The sequence below is a fragment of the Montipora foliosa genome, chromosome 1 (assembly GCF_036669935.1).
Source record: "Montipora foliosa isolate CH-2021 chromosome 1, ASM3666993v2, whole genome shotgun sequence".
NCBI lineage: Eukaryota > Metazoa > Cnidaria > Anthozoa > Scleractinia > Acroporidae > Montipora > Montipora foliosa.
In genome coordinates this window covers 63,663,898-63,681,397 of record NC_090869.1, presented here as the reverse complement: position 1 = coordinate 63,681,397, position 17,500 = coordinate 63,663,898, and the positions used below count along the sequence as shown (strand labels likewise).

Genomic DNA, 17,500 nt, shown 5'->3' with positions numbered 1-17,500 from the left:
GACGATTACGACTCATCTAGTTTTATCCAGGAAAGTGAATTTCAACCAACTTGGGGTGATGTGCTGTTTGGAAAGGTTTTCGGAGGATTTGCCAAATGGGACGCTGTGTATTTCCTGAATATAGCAAATGAAGGATACAAATATGAGCAGTTCATGGCTTTCTTCCCTTTATATCCGTGGACATTACGAACTTTGGCATGGATGTTTGAACCAGCGGCCAAGTTTTTAATAAGCAAGCGTAATGCTCTTCTCTTACTTGGCTGGATTAGCAACACAGTCTGGTTTACTTTAGGCGCTGTGGCGCTTTACAAACTGACTCTTCGTTTATTTGAAAGAAGAAAGGTAGCTCTGGTTTCAGCTCTTCTGTTTTGCATTAACCCTGCGAGCGTATTTATGTCCAGCCTCTACACAGAAAGCTTGTTCTCTTTCCTTCAGTTCACTGCACTATATTATTTAGAAAATGAGATTTTAATTTCAGCTGTACTTCTGTTCAGTCTTGGTTCGGCAACACGTTCCAATGGAATCACATCTTGCGGGTTCGTAGCTCATTGCATAGCAAAAAAAATTCTTTCTTGTGCATCGTTTCCACAGCAAGTATCATATGAATTTATTGTGGGAAAGTTCTTCTCTGTTGTGATTGCTTTTCTGAAGATGTTACTCTTCAATGGAATTGTGGTGGCTCCATTCATCCTTTTTCAGTTGTATGGATACAAACTGTATTGTTCAGATACTTCATTGGCGAAACTAGCCTGGTGTAACAAGTGGCTTCCATTTCCTTACTCGCACATTCAATCAACCTACTGGGAGGTTGGATTTTTACGTTACTTTGAGGTGAAACAAATCCCAAACTTTCTGCTTGCTTCACCAATGATTGTACTTTGTTTGTGTGCAATACTGACCTACTGTTGTGACCAGCGGAACCGCAATTCAATCAAAACACTTGCTCTTTTAGCAGGAAAACATAAGCAAGATGATTTTGCAAGGTACACATCGTGGAAGTACTTTTTTCTCTAAGCAGAGGCAATGTTAACCTTGAATCAAGGCTCCTTTCCTGTTTAGTCTTTTTTCCTAGAAAAAACAAGGTGGTTGCAATTCAAGAAGAAATTAGAGAAATTTCTTATGCCCTGTGGAAATTATGGTACTTTTTGGTTCCATAAAACAGAGCTAAACCATTGTGCATTCACATTCACTATACGATTTGTGGCAATCAAGGAGACTTAACACTGTGTCAGCCTGTAGCGAGCATGAGAAAATGGGACTAAAATGGTCCCCACGTGTATTCAGGTCAGACTTAACCAAAACTTACTTTTTCATTTTGACTTACCGGTAATGTGACCAAAATCCCCTGAAATCTTAGTTAAATGAAAAGTGCCCATCAGACTCTAATTGCTGCAAATCATGTGACCAAAAATGGTTAAAATAATACACATGGGGGAGGGGTAGGTTTTTTTGTGGAAGAACTTTCCAACTTTTATACCTCTCCCTTAATGGTTGTTTAATCAACCTTGAATCTGGCTTACAAAGAGACAAGCTGTAATCATGCTGTCCCTGTTGACAACAAGGGAAAAAGGATGGAAGAGTCTTGGTTCAAGATTAAAATTAATACATACTTATTAACTGAGAGGGAAGGCCATGTGGGAAAATATTTGACCAGAGGTCATGAGCCTACATTACATGTATTTAATTCTCATAACTTAGAGTGTGTTACATGGCACTACATGTATCTTGTTTTAGGAGCTATGAGCATTATGCCAATGAATATGCCAACATGTGTGATTTTTTCGTTGTACATAATTTTTTTGAGGCACCTGAACACTATATTGATCGTTATTAATTTCAGTAGGAAGTCAATTCACCAGTCTGAGAAGAGGGACACTGACTTTTACCACAGCCCATCTGTGTTTGTGTATGTTGTTCATCTGGCATTTATGACATTCTTTGGATTTACGTCCATGCATGTGCAGGTTAGTGTTTCTCTGTTGTCAGTCAAGAGTTACTTTACAATGAAAAGAAGTGTCAATAATTTGATCAGTTAAAATGTTCTTCACTATTAGCTTACATGTAAGGGTGGTCAATTGGCACTCCACTGTTATTAATACATGAAAGAAACAATAATTCAATGAAACATAACAATGGTTAAGAGCCCAAACTGGAAGGTGTTGTAACGATAGGACAAGGTCAAGTTTCTTATTGACCAATCACCATCCACGTACTCCATGTGCTTTGTAGGCCAGGTTACCCGGAACCTTGTGTTGAAATTCAACTAGAGGAAAATTGTTAAATACCGTTACAGGTGTGTTGTGTGTTGTCGTTCAAACTTCACAAGGATCTAGTCTAAAGAGACGGAGTACTTGACAGTTGGCACTTTCCATAGTGTGGTAGAGTTAGCTTCAGGATGTCCAAGAACAATCTAATTGGAGGGGGAAATGGGGGGAGGGGTAGTTTCTAAAGGAAGTGTGGTATTGCATCAGTGGGGAGAGAAATGCAAAATTTTGTTCAAACATGTTGATAAAGGTAAATACAACACAACACAATACTTTATTTAACGAGGGTAACACATTCTAATATGTGGCCCTAACGATCCGCAGTGGTAATAGAGATTTGTGAGCTGATGTTTATTCATGTCCAATACACCTGAAGTGAGTCAGGTCATCTAGGGAGTGGGATGGTGTGACTCACTGGAAGTCAGATAAGAGAGACTTAAAAAAAATACACAAAGGCGCTTACAGAGGGTAGAAGATGTTGGCGGATTGACCTCATTTGACACAGACGGCCATGACCAGACTCTGTGGGTGTTGGCCAGACTAATCGGAAGTCCGATCACAAATTTGCAGAGGTAGACGTGAAGCAAGCTAATTATTGCTCCATAAACGTTTTGAGGGTCAGGCCTTCATCTTTCCAGCCAGCCCTTCAATCCTTGCGAGCAAATAGCTTTAGCAAATCTTTCTTGCAGTGGTTACTTTACCATTGTGAACCAAATGTTCAAGAACAATTTAACAAGTTGTTAGGGTAGGATTTGAACCTGACTGAACCCTGTGTGAATTCAAGCCTAAACCATGGCAACCTTTGACCTCCTCGCAGCTGGTAGATGTGCAAGTTGTGCACAGACATCCACTGCTTCCTTTGCCAAAATAATGGATATATAGGTTATCGACCAAGCGTGAGGTCAAGATGGCTGGATATTGGCAAAGTTCTTGTTTTTTTTGCGTTGTTCATCTCGGTCCATAAAAACATAAAAATGCAAAAAATGAATGAGGCCAATATCCACCTATCTTGACCAAACAATCTTGGTCAATAAAGGATTTATTATATGGAATAAAACAGAAAAAATGATCTTTGATCTTGTGGGACCAAGCAAGAAATCCTGAGCAGGCAAACAGCTCTATGTTGCCCGCTCTGGTAGCCAATCACAGCGTGGGATTTGGTTCATCTTGCCTGCTCACGGTGCTAGGTAGTCATGTAATACACTGTAGGACAAAATATACCCTGACAAACACCTAAATTCCAAACTACGAGCACAAAAATGCTAGGATGTTTATCTCTTGATGTAAAAAGTTGCATTGCATCTATTATTAATCTGACAAATGAAAGGGCTGGCTTTTAAAGAACTTGTGCAGCTTAGTTAATTTAGTTTATTTTAGTTCTGTTATTTTCATAACCTGCCTTGTTGTAACTCAGTAACTGTTGTAACATTGTCCAGAACATGGTTAGCCCACTTGTTTGTTTACATTTCATAATTTGCTACATGTAAACTTTGCAGGTCATTACAAGATTCATAGCTTCTGCATCCCCTCTTATTTACTGGTATTCTGCTCATGTAATTATAAGAGAGACTGCTGAGTCAAGCTACAGGAACCTGAAGAGGAAATGGAAGTCTCACTTAATTTTGGGGTATTTCCTCCTGTACTTCTTCATTGGAACAGCGTTGCACTGCAACTTTTATCCTTGGACTTAACAAATCAAAGAGATCATACATGTACCTGTACATACAGTCTGTATTAGGGGCCTGTGGCACCTTGTGTGCCTTACCTCTATGAAATTTGATCCTCTGGGGAAGTGTAGTCTAAGGAAGGACTGTTGTTGGTGACTTATTTTTTGACTGGGTGGCAGTCATTTTGAGAGTAAAGTACCGGTAGTAGTGTGTACTCACTCATCTGGAGATGAAATTCCATCAAGGTATGTTAGTCCTGGGTCTTCCTGGGATCAAACCATTTTCAGTCTTACATGCTTTTGGTCTGGTAACCTTGCCCCCAGACCACCCCCCCCCCCCCCTTTCTCCTCCGACTGCAATTGCAAAGGAAGGTGGAGGTCAAGATATGATTGCTGCCAAATGGCTAAAATGGTTTTATAGAATATCTTTCCGACCAGTTACCTCAGACTATCTGATTGTTGTGCGGGAAGTCACAGGTAAGGTTGAGATCTCAAGCAGACCAACCGGCAGGTCTTTAAAGGGGGAATGAGAGTTTTTCTGTTCTCTGGTTGAAACTTCACAGACATCTTTCTCTATTAACCTTAACTCATGCTATTTAGGCAAACGATGTTTTAGTTTTTGAGAGGGGAAAACCAGAGAACCCAAATAAAAACCTCTTGAACTTGACTAGTCGTAAAATAGTAAATTGTAAAATAACTGAGTAAAATAGTAATTATAGTAAATTAATGATTGGGAATTAGGCCATTGCCTAGACATCTATTTCATTTGAAACGTTTTAAAAACTACTTGGACGACAAGCTATCTACAAGTTCAGTCCCATTTTCGCGTCCTTGTAACTATTGTTCTTAAGCAGCCTTTTAAATGAAGAGAACAATTTACTCCATACAGATGAACATATCCAAAAAGGTCTTTGGGCAAGGGCTTAATTTTGACCTTAAACATTAAAAATTGCTATGTCCAGTATTCACCCTTTTGGTGTGCGGGGAGCCCCTGTCATTATAATCTGTCTTATCCCTCATTCGTCAAACCTTTGTACCTTATTGCCATTCTTCTTCAAAAGTGCCACAAACAAACTTTGCTATTTGGAGGGATCAAATCTACCCAACCGTTTCACGTAAAGGCAAATATATGGTACCACATGAAACAAATTATATTGCTGAAAAGTGATTAGGGAAAAAGAGCTGCTTCAAAATTGAGTCAAAAATACCCTCAAGCTACACCGTATTGCAGTTTCCATATTTGGTTCCTGGCGAGTCCATCCTCTCACAAACTTCCCTAATTACTACGTCACCAGGGACTTGCAACAGTAGTATTTTGCGTACTTTCGTAGTCTTCTTTTCAAAATTATTATATATGAAAGACGTTCAAGAGAATTGAAGAACTCCATAAGAATTTTCTAGAAATTGCTTTTTATTTAACTTGCGCTCTTGGGTTCATCTGTAGAGTTTAAAGGTGGATAAAGAAATTGTCTTTGCTGATGAGAAAGCCAGCGTCATTTCTTAAAAAAAAAGATATTTTTTTTATGGGCAACCTTGTTCCCAGGGCTTTTCTCCGCCGGGACCTATCCGCTCTCGGCGGAGAAAAGCCCTGGGAACGGGGTTGGGACAAGCGACCTTAAAATTTTGACTCGATCTTTAGAGAAATGGAAAGGTCGGTCGAAATTTGATTTCAAGCCTTCTCACGACACAAAATTTTAAGGGCCGAGTACGTACCGCCACTCTGACTACTTGTACTGGAGAAAATAATTTTTGCAAAACAAATAGTGTTTTTGTCACAAAAAATGGGAATCTTAGAATGGCTCATTGCTTTGACGCGGCCATCTGTGACATGTTAGGTTTGGCCTAAGAGCTAATCTGACGCAAACAGCTTTATAACAAAAGGACAATCGTAATACGTCACAAGTCTTCAAGATGGCGGCACCCGGGAAATTTGAAAACAAAAACAGGCGATTCTAAACCTTATTTATTTTGGATACAGACGCTTTTTGTCAAAAAAGTTTGAACAAATTCGGCTATTTAGGCGGTCAGTATAAAATGCAGACTGCAGATCGCAGATTGGGTTTAAAATGCAGGCTAGGGGGCAAAATGCAGATTGCAGACTGGGTTTAAAATGCAGACTGAGGCCTAAATTGTCGATATATTTTCAAGTTTCCTTAGGGCCACGCAATGTCGGTCTCGTTTTCTCTGCCACGAAAATTCCTTCTAGGTCTATTTCATTCTAAAAGAATTGTTACCATTGAGAATTTGTATTTGTTCTTTAATCTGAAGCATAAACATTTGGTGATTTGCTTCATGGTATTCGAATCTGACGATTGCTGAACGTCATACGATGCAAATACAGACACGTCACCAGTTGCTTTGCGCGCGCGTACTCCAACCTTTGGCCGTAGTTCAGCATGGCGGGGATTTCTGCTAATAAATCCAAGATAAGACTGCAGACTGAGGCCTAAATTGTCGCATTCTTTAAAAATCGTTCAGAAAATATGCGTTCCACTTACCGTAGTGACCGCACTGATCGCCTTCCCCCCAAAAAATCTGCTCTGTATCATTTTCTTAGCTCGATATGTCGGACGTCTTTTCCCTTCCTCCTATTTTCTACAGCGGCCTCTCTCGTTTCAAACTTTTATTCATGCATACGAAATATACGTTATTCGGTCGCGCGGATGTTATGATGACGCACTGACTTTGGCAGTGACGTCATCAAATTCGCAAGGTGTTTTGATGTAACCTGATATAACCCACAGATCTGAGAATTGGAGAGGTGATTTATGAATTTGTCTCCTATGACGTTCCAATTTTTTTTGCTTTTTCCATTGCATGCATTAAGATACGTTAAAGACATAATAAAAGCTGTTCTTACCTTAGATGTATTAGCAGAAATCCCTGCCATGCCGAACTTGGAGCAAGTGCGAGCAAAGCAACTGGTGACGTGTCTTTATTTGTATCATAAGACAATCGGCAACAGACAGAAGGCTTAAATCCGAATTTCCTTTACGGTGAAGCATATTGTTCATGCTTCAGATTAAGGAACAAATACAAATGTTCAATGGTAGCAATGATAAATAGACCTATATAGCTATTTGGAAATTTTTGCGTATCAAACTAGGCCTTAGTCTGCCTTTTAGACCCAGTCTGCATTTTAACCCAATCTGCAGTCTGCATTTTATACTGACCGACTATTTAGGTTATTTTTTAGTTATTTTTTGTTTGGAGTGCGTGGCATAGTTTTTAAAGTTACACGCAACGTTGATTTGCAAATCTCTTTTTTGATGTCATTTCGTAAACTAGGACAGAAACTGGGGGCTCATCGATCGTGTCCGCTCAAGCCGAGTCGTAAAACGTTAAACTGAAACTGAAACTGAAACTGAAACTGAAAGGTTATTGAACACTTCCCTGAGGGGCTTTTCGGTAATCAATACATCATCTTAAAAGCCTAAGATAAAATAAATTGCTATATTTATGAAAACGATATATAAATTGATAGTAAAGGCTAAATTGTTTCAACGGTTGTTAATTCATGGCGTCTACCACAACTTAATTTGGTTTTCCGCTTCCCATGACTGAGGTTGCAAAAATTCTTTCAAAACTTTGTATAGAGCTCTAAGTAAAAATGATCAGTCTTGTCTCGACAAAGGTTACCATAGCAACTAATTTGTCGCGGCTGGCCTGGAAGTGGGAATCGTTTCGCTTTGTTTGTTATCATAATGTAGATTTTAAAGCAGCTCCGGGCTGTTGTCTTTAATTTATTCGCCTGAAATTGCCTTCGTTAAAATGGGTTGTGGGATTAGTAAGGTAACTGGCTTTGCTGAAGTGGAAAACAACTTTGATTTTAGTCGAAGAAACACGATTGTAAACAAGCCCGATGTTGTCGTTGAGATTGGAAAAGGCGTGAAGAAAATAGACCAGGAGCGTCGACTTGTCTTTATATTCGGTAGGTGGTAAACGCATCGCACTTTGTATTGTATTGCCATTGTTTTGGTTGTTTGAGCCTTCCAGAATAATTACCTATTCGTTTTTCTTCTGTGTTTTTTTGTCTTGTATCACCTTTGCATAAAATATAAATTAAGCTTAGCTTTTCACATTTGTCTTACCCATTTGGCAACCCTGAAATTGTAGCTTAAAAAATCACGGCCATTTTATCTTTTGCCGGGGAAAAGTTTTTTTTTTTTAAAGTTGGGGCTTTTAACTTAACGGAAGGTGTCGGCAGCTCTTTTGTACAGCAAATGTTACATGCAAATTAGTACTCACTGTAGCTTAGCTGAACAACCGACTCCTTCGATTTTTATTAAAACAACGATTAAAACCTGCAATGAAAACCTTGATTTTTACACTATTTCCAGCCGCACACTCAAACTGAGATTGTTTCCCTTCGTTTTTAATTGATAGGAAGTTGCACGCTGTGAAATGAGAGTTTTGCGCAATTGTTAAGCTTATTTGCATTGTATTCTATCAACAGACGAAAGTTGCGTGCATCTTTCGCAAGTAATAAATTTCGTACAACTTCCCTTTTTGAAATCTGTTCCCCAAAAATTATTGTTTTTGTGGCAGTGAGAGATTTTTTTTAAAGTCTAGATGCTGGGAAGCTGACACTTTCGTACATTTCAATAGCGGCTTTTCATCTTTGTCGAATTCCTGCTGCGCTTTCCTTAAATATTGATACAAAGATCAGACTGCCTTTGTTGTGGTCTTTAAATAATTGCGTCATAATTGACGAAAATGATTGTATATTTTATTGGTTGAAATAAACAATAAAAGTAGAACTTGATCATGTCCCATCACTTTATTCTGTACTTTCTCAAATGCCATAATCCATCTTATTATCCATTAAAAATAGTTCCCCGTTTGTGATTGGTTAAAACCACACGCCAAGAGCCCATCTGGAGCGTGCAACTTCCATACAGCGTCTGTGAAACGGCATTTTCACAAGTAGGTTTATTTTTAGACTAGCCCTTCCGAATTAGGTCAAAAAACAAAGGCAGTTCCGGTTCGGTGACCCTATGATGTCAGCTTAATTTCTTGCGATTGGTCATCGGCTCCTGTGGGAGTCTCATTAGCGGGAAATTCAATCTAAAAATAACCTTACTTGTGAAAACGCCGTTGCATGAAAATAGGTAAGTTGCACGTTCCGGTTGATGGGCTCCTGCACACGGATTATTCACCATAACCAGCTGCTGTTCACCAAATTTGGAAAGAAACTTCGTCATATTGAATCAATGGCGTCAAAAGTGCAGCCCGCTGCAGATTATTGAACCGATGACGTCAAAAGTGCAGCCCGCTGCAAATTATTTTTGTTGAGCAGAAAAATGGCTGCGATAGGTTTAGAAATTTGAGCAAAGAAAATATTTTGAATGAATAATATTAAAGCAATTATTGAATTCGGCTTTCGTAGAATATGAAGAATTCTGCAGATCTCGGAGGATGTTATGTTATCCACCTCGGCCTTCGGCCTTGGTGGATAACACCTTCCTCTACCTGCAGAATTCTTCATATCCTACTCAGCCTCATTCAATAATTGCTAATTATTTGACCCCCCCCCCCCCCCCTCCTCCCACCCCAACCAATTCTTCATCATCATTGTTTTCGATTTATCTTGAACATGAAGATGTTGCAAGAACGCCTATGCAATTTTTTGTTTTTGGGTGTTTTTTGGGGGGGGGGGGGGGGGGGGTTGTTTATGGGATTTGAGTAAGTAGAAAAAATGAAACAAATTCAATCTCCCATAGGGCTTGGTTACCTACAAGTCTTATTAGCTTCCCAAATCAGTTGCCATGCAGGAACCATTCTTTACCCAATTCAAGCCTTTGAAAATAAGTTTTTTGGTCTGTGATTTGTGATCTATAGTTAATTAGAGATGATTCAACATGTGGGATGATAGCATGTTGAACAATTTGAAATGGACACCGAAGTCAAATTGTCCTCTCTTTTTAAGGAGTTGACACCTGCGTAATCATGAATGACTGAGTTTTTCAAAGCACCAAAAGACCTAATCAGGTCAATTATCAGTTTTGATCATTGTTAACAGGGTTCCATGATTAGTGTTAATTGGGATTTTAAAATTATAACTTAACATGGTCTCAGATGTACAGATTTTAATTTGACACATGCGAGGAACTTGAATCAGTGTGACTCTGATTTAATTGGTGCAACTTTGGCTTAACAAGCTTAATTTCATGGTGATTCAGAGTTTTTCCCTGTTGTTGAACTTTATTCTATCAATCCAGCTGTTAATGTAGGAGTCCTTTACATCTTGAAATGTGCCTATGATTTAATTAGTGAAGTAACATACCGGTAATTATATAAAACGTACACTAATGATTGAACCTTTCATCTGACCTTTTCCCTGAATTGATGTTGTGCAAAATTGCTTTCAACTTCTCATGATAAATAATCTTCCCAGCTGTCATTATGTTGTGATTAACAGGTGGTCCTGGATCAGCTAAAGGTTGCATCGTAAATGACTTGAGGACAATGTTTGACTTTGGCTTTATATCAGCAGAGGATTTAATTTTGCAAAAACTTCCAAAAAAGGTCACAGAAAAGGGCTTGGAATCTCCCTCAGACACACATGAACTTAAAGCTCTTTTGCTAGAAAATCCTGAATCCCTCACTCTGGACTGGGTTTTGGAAATTATCCAGGAAGAAATTCAAACCATACCTGACAAGCCAATATTGGTGGACCTCATTCCAAACCTTAACTTCATGATGCGAATCAACAAATTTATCAAGGAATGTGATAAGGAGATGGAACAGTTTGAGGCAAAAGTAAGCTAGTGTTCATTTTTATTTTTGTACATTATACTAAATGAGTTTCAATAACTGATTAGTGAGGGATCAAGGTCACATGCATTGAGCTTTTGAGACTGATAAACACTCCTTATTAGCGTTCTTTGTGTAAGGAATTTGGGGGGGGGGGGGTACTTGGGTCAATTTTTGCTGGGGGTATGCCGCTAGCCTCTCCGAACCCCTACTCCATTATGGCCAATCATAAACCCCATCTTAGCCACTTTTGAGCAAATGTCATTTTCGCTATCCCAACTTAGTCACTTTCTGATTATGCCTCTACCTTATAAAGCCTTTTAAGTAGGTCATCCTTAAATGAATTGACACGTTTGTTAAATTGAATGTAGAACACTTTACTTTTCACCTAAAGTACAATCATTCTGGTACATTTGCTAGCCGTAAATATTTACAAATGTACTGTACTGAGCCGACTGTTAAATATTAAAACAACAGCACAAACCATTTTTTAACGGCCGATCTTCCTATTTTAAAATCTCTGCTTACCAGAATTTTCTTATCCCAGAAATCCCGAAAAATGTGCGACCCCATTCTAGTAACTCTACTAAAAATGTAACCCCATTATAGTCAATCCAGTCTTGAAAATGCGACCCCATCCAGCGAGGTGAGCGGCATATCCTCATTAGCCTCTTATAAGGAAGAAACCCCCCCCCCCCCCACCAGGAGGCATACTAATAGGGCATAGCTTATTTTCCTTGTGCATGCCAATGTTCTCCTCCCACAATATAGGCCATTTTACAGTTTGCTCATGCAGTGACCTAGCCTATGAATGACTGTGAGGATGCCAGTGACCTTGTATTGATACGGACCTCACTGCTTTTATCATGCATATTGTGTTGTTGTAATTCTAATAAGTATTAATAGTCTAGAAAAGCACAAAAGTTGTATCAAAATAAGGTTGTGAACTGGCAACCTAGCTTCCATTCTTTGGCCAGGTAACTTAGCTAGAACTGTAAAATGGTCTATAGCTATTTGATCCTTTTTTTGGACTCCAGAGGGACGTAATTTTAATTTGTGGAATGCTTTTGAAACCATTCAATAAACTCCCAGGTTGTGTTTTAAATATCAGGTATAAAACCACCCGGCTTTTCCTCATGGTACAGCACTCCTGCTTATTTATTAAACAGTAATTTAATGGTAATAATAATTACTTTTGACTCTGTGTTAATATGAGCTGGGGGCATGCTTCTGCTGGTGTAGGACTCATCACAAACTTCATCAACCCACCATGGTCTAGTAATTTTAAGGGTAATAGACTTCTCATTACATCTAGGGTCATGAATTGTCCCGATATGTGCAGAATTTCCTGCTAGCAGAGGTTTCTTTTCTTTTGCATTCGCTGGGCCGATGCATACGTACGAAAAAAGAGATCTTTGCCATTGGTCGAAATCCACTGTGTTGAGCATGCACAGCAGTTTAAATGACCAAATCCTCACGTGATACTTCATGTTTTGTGGGCTCACTTAACAACAGCAGAATTACTGTAAAGGAATGTGCGGGACACAGCGGGCTCAAGTCACAGTCAGCAAACATATCATGGAGCATGCGGTTTGAAGAGTGATTTGTGGACGGCGGTTGGATCAGAGTGAATTTCAGCTCATGGCAGAGGCCTCTTTTAACGTACTTGTCAGCCCAGCGAATGCAAAAAGAAAAGAGACCTCTGCTAGGAGGGAGTGTCCAGAAATGCAGGTGTTATGAAATTTAAGACCCTCAAAATCTACTACAAAAGCTAAAACCGGGGGTTTCAATAGAAGCCGGTTACCGGCGGTATACCGCCGTCTGCTTTGCCTCACACCGCCGGCTAGTTTGCCTTGATTTTCATTAAAAATGCTATCATAAACTTGTCAAACTGCCGTCTTCAATGGGCTACATGAACGGCTATTTCAGAAGTTATTGAAACCCCTGTAAAACCCCTTGTAAACATGCTCTTTCCGTAATTCACTTGTTTTATCCATAGACATTCTATTCAGACATATATTCCCTGTAAGTTTTACGAGGGGTCATAAATCACTAATTTTTTCTACCGCGATAATACCATCAACTTGTACCAACAGTGCATTTGTGCTTTATTATTATATCCTACTTCCTGTGAACTGATGTTGCCATTGGCTTGGAATTACTAGATGGGAAGAGTGGTGATAGTTTTTTCCACAACTGAGCAAAGAAGGGGATTGAGTTCAATACTTACAGGCACATTGCAAACTTTGTGTCAGCCCTGTTTTCAAGGAAGTATCCCAATGGAAAGTGGTTTGTGATGCCAACTTGGTGTTGAATGTATTTCCCCTCTTCTGCCCAATGGGTTGAAAAGAGGAAGTTAAACAAACAAACAAACAAACAAAGCAGACAGTAATGGGGTTTGGAACAAGCTGCAGCCAAATAAGTTAGAAAAATGTTTATTTGACAGTGTAACTTACACCCTTGGTATCTGGAATTTGTGCCAACTAATATCAAAATAATTGATCTCCCCTTTGGCTTTAAGGCTGCACACCTCAAAAAATATGGTGTAAGAGCATTCTTTGCACAAGCTTGAAAAAAACTTAACGTAGAAGCCCAAAACTGCCTTTTTATCATAATTAGTGTCAATTCAGTGACAAAAACGGATTGATCTTCTTGGGTGCATGCTTACTTCTGGATTTTGGGGGTTTTTGTAAGCATTACAAAAAGGTAGCTACAGTGACCACCTTGGTAGCCAGATTCCTGTCAGCGTCCAAAGTTCATTAAAGCCTATGCTTACTATTTCCAGTTTCCTTGTGCATTTGCTTTGAACTTGACATTATCAAAGGATGATCTTCTAAGAAACATCATGAATAGTCACTCTCCAGCCTGTGTAAAACCACCGAGCTCAAATCCAAAAGATGCTTCTTCTAATCAGGGCGATGAAATGGACACCTCAAGGACTAAAAGGCGCTTTGCATGGTATGAAAAATCTGTGAAGGATTTCATAAACTACTTCGATAAAGATGATCGAATTGTAAGAGTTAACACAGCTGCAGGGCAACTGCAGCATATATGGGATGCAATACTGGACTTCTTTGCTGCTGAAATGGATTTCAGTGGAAGCAGAGTCATCAACACAGTGGTTCTCTTTGTATTTGGTAAGTTTATTGACGATGCAGTGACCATCTATTTTGGTCAAAAGTAAAATGCCACAGAATGGCAGTTTTCCCTGGTGAGATACTCAACGTTGTAAGATCTTCATGAAGATCTGAACAAGGATTTTCAAGAAGTACAACATAATACCAAGATCTTTAAGCCATTTGATGACAGGGGCATAAAAACTTAATTGGGAATTACTAGTACATATTCCTAACAAGAGTATAGTTTTTGCACTTTCTAGTTTTAAATGCTTAAATACCTCTGAGCTACAGGCTCCCTGCTAGCAGAGGTCTCTTTTCTTTTTGATTTCGCTGGGCTGACAAGTACGAGAAAAGAGACCTCTTTTTATAGCAACTGAAGATATTTTCCCAAGACATGAAAGCACTAATGCGCCGATCAAATGGAAACTTCAACATCCCCCCCCCCCCCTTTCCGGGAAAACCCCGGGCATTTTACTATCTTCTGTGCTCGGGGAGTGGGGAATTTGACCTTTGCCTGCGTGGGGTGGGGAAAATTGAACCGGAAGTGTCAGGTTTCAAATGTTTTTTTTTCGGGCGCCGAAGTCGCTAACAGCTATAAAACACGTGTTTGGACGAGATGGAAGAGTTTAAAGGAAGAGATGTAGCATTTGCGAGCGGCTCACAAAAAAGGCCTTCAAAAGGTCTTTATTAAAGACGGCAGGAGCCGACGACGATTGTTCTTTAGTAGGGTATGACAGACAAATCCGACGATAAGGGTAGAGCATTTGAACACCATTTTGGCCCGAGTGGGCGGGAATTTGAACGATCCAATCTTCAAAAGTTCAAATGCCCGGGCTTTGCCTGGGGAGGGGGGATGTTGAAGTTTCGAGTTGATCGGCGCATAAGGTTTACTGCTTTGTCATTTATTATTCACTACCTTGTCATTTGTACCCCTAACGAGAAACCAAAGCAACTGGTGTAGTCCAAAACAAGGAATACCAGGCTCCTTTCCTTCTGTCTTCCTGGTCCAAAGAAATGCATAGGAAAATGCTGCAATGGGGCCTCCTGCATTCTAAAGCTTCTGATTTCATCATTAGAAATTGTTATTCAAAACACAACCCTCAAATACATGTCTCTTTTTCTTTGATAAAGACAAAGCGGGATACAAGGCTATCGACACTGACAGATATCCCATGAAGGAGATTTGTCTTGATGAGCTTGTTGATGATCCTCGGGCAACTGACGTAAGGCATTAGTACTAAGAAGTTGCATGTTTTGTTAGGCGAGGGCATGTTCAGAATACCCTATGCAACCATCGTGTAACAGAAAACTGCTTATATTACCCAACAAGCGGATGAAAAAAGATTCTGAAAGTGACGAGGGTTGACCAGAGTTACTTGTAGAGGACTCTCTACAGTTGTATAAAGAATTGGTTGTGAAAGCCGCGGTGTGTAATTGTTGCAATTGACTATTTTTGTATTTAGATTTTGTTGTCAAATCGTTTCCGGTTTCAATGCAGTAAATGGTGCTCGTAGTAGACTAGTGAAAAGCAGGCTTTAGGCGGCAACCGAAACTCCTTGGCTAAAAGTTATTCAAGATGGCGGGGCCCTGGGATTTTTGATAGTGGAAAAAAAAACGCAATTCTAGAAATCAAGTGAGTGCAAGACACTGTCACACGTGTACTTTTTCCATGTCACATGATTTCATTTGGAGACTTTATAAGACGTAACCGTCTTCAAGAGGTTTCCGATTCACCAGATCTAATCCTGTTTTTAGCTTGAGAACGAATTCACATTTTCTTGCTAAAAATTTTGTTTTAAGCCTCGGAGGACGTTATATGAAAGGTAATTTAAAAGTCCATAATGTGTTCGTGTTTTTACTCGTTGATGAGCAGTAAACCTCTTCCTTGTTCTCCGTCATCCCGTAATACTCCCGCCTGCTCTCCAAGCCTCAAAATGGTTGGTCCTGTTAAATAATCTGTCTGTCACACACTATTTAATGTAGAGAGCACATATCGAGAGCATGAACGTTTCGATATTTTCATCAATTTCTTAGGAGGAGGTTCTTTCAATCCTTGCGAAGCATTTGGATGAGTGTGCGTTGCAGTGCCGCTCATTCTTAGTGGACGTCATGGGGACACCTATTGGCAAAACGTACTTGTCTGAAAACGCCGCCGGTGGTCAACAGTTGGTATGTACATCACAGTAATCAAGAGAAGGGCTCCAGTCAAGAACATTTTAAAGTCACATTTGAATCCATGGGCGTTTTGTTTCTTCGTGAAATGGTGCTAAATTTTTCGCGCACCAAATGTGCCGATGAGATGCTAAATGTTTTGACCCCAATTTTTCTTGCATACAGCACGGTGCGCTACACGCATCGATATACAACCTTGTTCCCTTCTTTGGGAACGAGGTTGAGCGATATAAATCTTAAAGTAAATATAGTTTAGTCTGTAAAAGTGGGTCGCAATTTCCGAACTACTCCCCCTCCCCACCCAAAAGAATATACAAAGCGAAAAAGACGTCATTGCGTGGAGCGTTTTTTTTTGTCGTTGTCTCTTTTCTCTTTCACAAAAATGGCACAATTTGTTTCCATGGATCTTAACTTTCTTGTATCGAAGTCCGTTGTATTTCGTCCTGTGTTTCTATTCTTGTTATACTTGCATAATATCGCGGTTTGTCTTTCTTCCTTTAAAAATTTGAGTTTAGACTATCAAGCTGAAATCTAATTTTTCGTCTTTTGATCAAAATCTAGGTAAAACGAGGAGATAGCGACTTTAAAGTGGAGCTTCCATACAAACAAAAACAATTTCTTCATTCATATTCATATTCTGCTGTCATATTCAATGTTATGGCGAAGGGGGAACACACAGCACTAGTGCTCAGTGTTCGAGGGAACAAATGACACGGGGGAGCACAAAACGTGACATCGGCACCCGGGAAATTTGAAAGTGAAACCCTTAGGTTCATTTTTTCGATACCAACACTTTTTTGGAGATAAATGGCGAACATTATTTTATTCTGTTTAAAATTATTCAATAGTCGTAGTGGAGGTTCCCTTTAAAACCGCCCTGCAGAAAATAGGTGATTTTTGAGTGTTGTCAACAGTGGCAGCCTTCCCGTTCATACACTTTATCGTTTGACGTGCATGGAGCTTAGTCTCCTTATTGGCCAGTCCAGTATTAAAAATAGCATAGTATTTTTTGTCTGTCCCACCAAAATTTGCATAAGCATTGTTTTTATTTTCCCTTCGTTCTTATAATGATACCAAGAGAAACTGGAAACAATGCTTGTGCAAAATTTTGGAGGGACAAACAAAGAGTATTATGGTATTTTTGATATTGGCTATAATTGAAAGAGTTAAAGTGTTTGAATTGTCTTTTTTAGTATGGTAAACCGCAGATCATGTTTGTGGACATCAACATCGGTCAGTTGGATTACTTCATGCACGGTCTGAGGCGAAGAACAACAAGGAAGAAATCGATTTTCAGGAAAAAGGCTCAGCTCTACAAGGCTGTCTGTTCAACCGAAAACGAAACTCTTCTTTTTCCAGCAGATGCCGACAATGAGATTTGCAGAAGAATCGCGATTTGCCTTGCGGAACAAAGGGCTTGCTAGAGCAGAATTTCAAAAATTCGTGATTTGTACAAAGAAAGCTATTTGAATTATTGAGATCCCAGATCAAAACAGCCTGAACGTTTGATTCTAGCAATGTTC

At 39.5% G+C, this 17,500-nt stretch overlaps 2 protein-coding genes across 4 annotated transcripts in view; both read left to right on the top strand.

Moving 5' to 3' along the window:
- Nucleotides 1–4,888, top strand: part of LOC138004419 (GPI mannosyltransferase 2-like) — a 5,068-nt gene extending 180 nt beyond the window's left edge. Inside the window, exons 2-4 of one of the 3 annotated variants that reach the window (XM_068850939.1) lie at nucleotides 1–983; nucleotides 1,841–1,964; nucleotides 3,761–4,888. The exon at nucleotides 1–983 is cut by the window's left edge and continues 21 nt beyond it. In XM_068850939.1, the coding sequence (XP_068707040.1) occupies nucleotides 154–983; nucleotides 1,841–1,964; nucleotides 3,761–3,955 (1,149 nt within the window). In that variant the 5' untranslated portion in view covers nucleotides 1–153 and the 3' untranslated portion in view covers nucleotides 3,956–4,888. The remainder of the gene's footprint in view (nucleotides 984–1,840; nucleotides 1,965–3,760) is intronic. The other 2 variants (XM_068850931.1, XM_068850924.1) reach the window with 2 other exon arrangements.
- A 2,677-nt stretch (nucleotides 4,889–7,565) lies between these two features.
- The window catches only part of LOC138004435 (uncharacterized), a 10,234-nt gene continuing 299 nt past the window's right edge, over nucleotides 7,566–17,500 (top strand). The window contains exons 1-6 of the mRNA XM_068850951.1: nucleotides 7,566–7,861; nucleotides 10,352–10,692; nucleotides 13,472–13,823; nucleotides 14,937–15,028; nucleotides 15,840–15,974; nucleotides 17,171–17,500. The exon at nucleotides 17,171–17,500 is cut by the window's right edge and continues 299 nt beyond it. Coding sequence (XP_068707052.1) covers nucleotides 7,702–7,861; nucleotides 10,352–10,692; nucleotides 13,472–13,823; nucleotides 14,937–15,028; nucleotides 15,840–15,974; nucleotides 17,171–17,401 — 1,311 coding nt within the window. The 5' untranslated portion in view covers nucleotides 7,566–7,701 and the 3' untranslated portion in view covers nucleotides 17,402–17,500. The remainder of the gene's footprint in view (nucleotides 7,862–10,351; nucleotides 10,693–13,471; nucleotides 13,824–14,936; nucleotides 15,029–15,839; nucleotides 15,975–17,170) is intronic.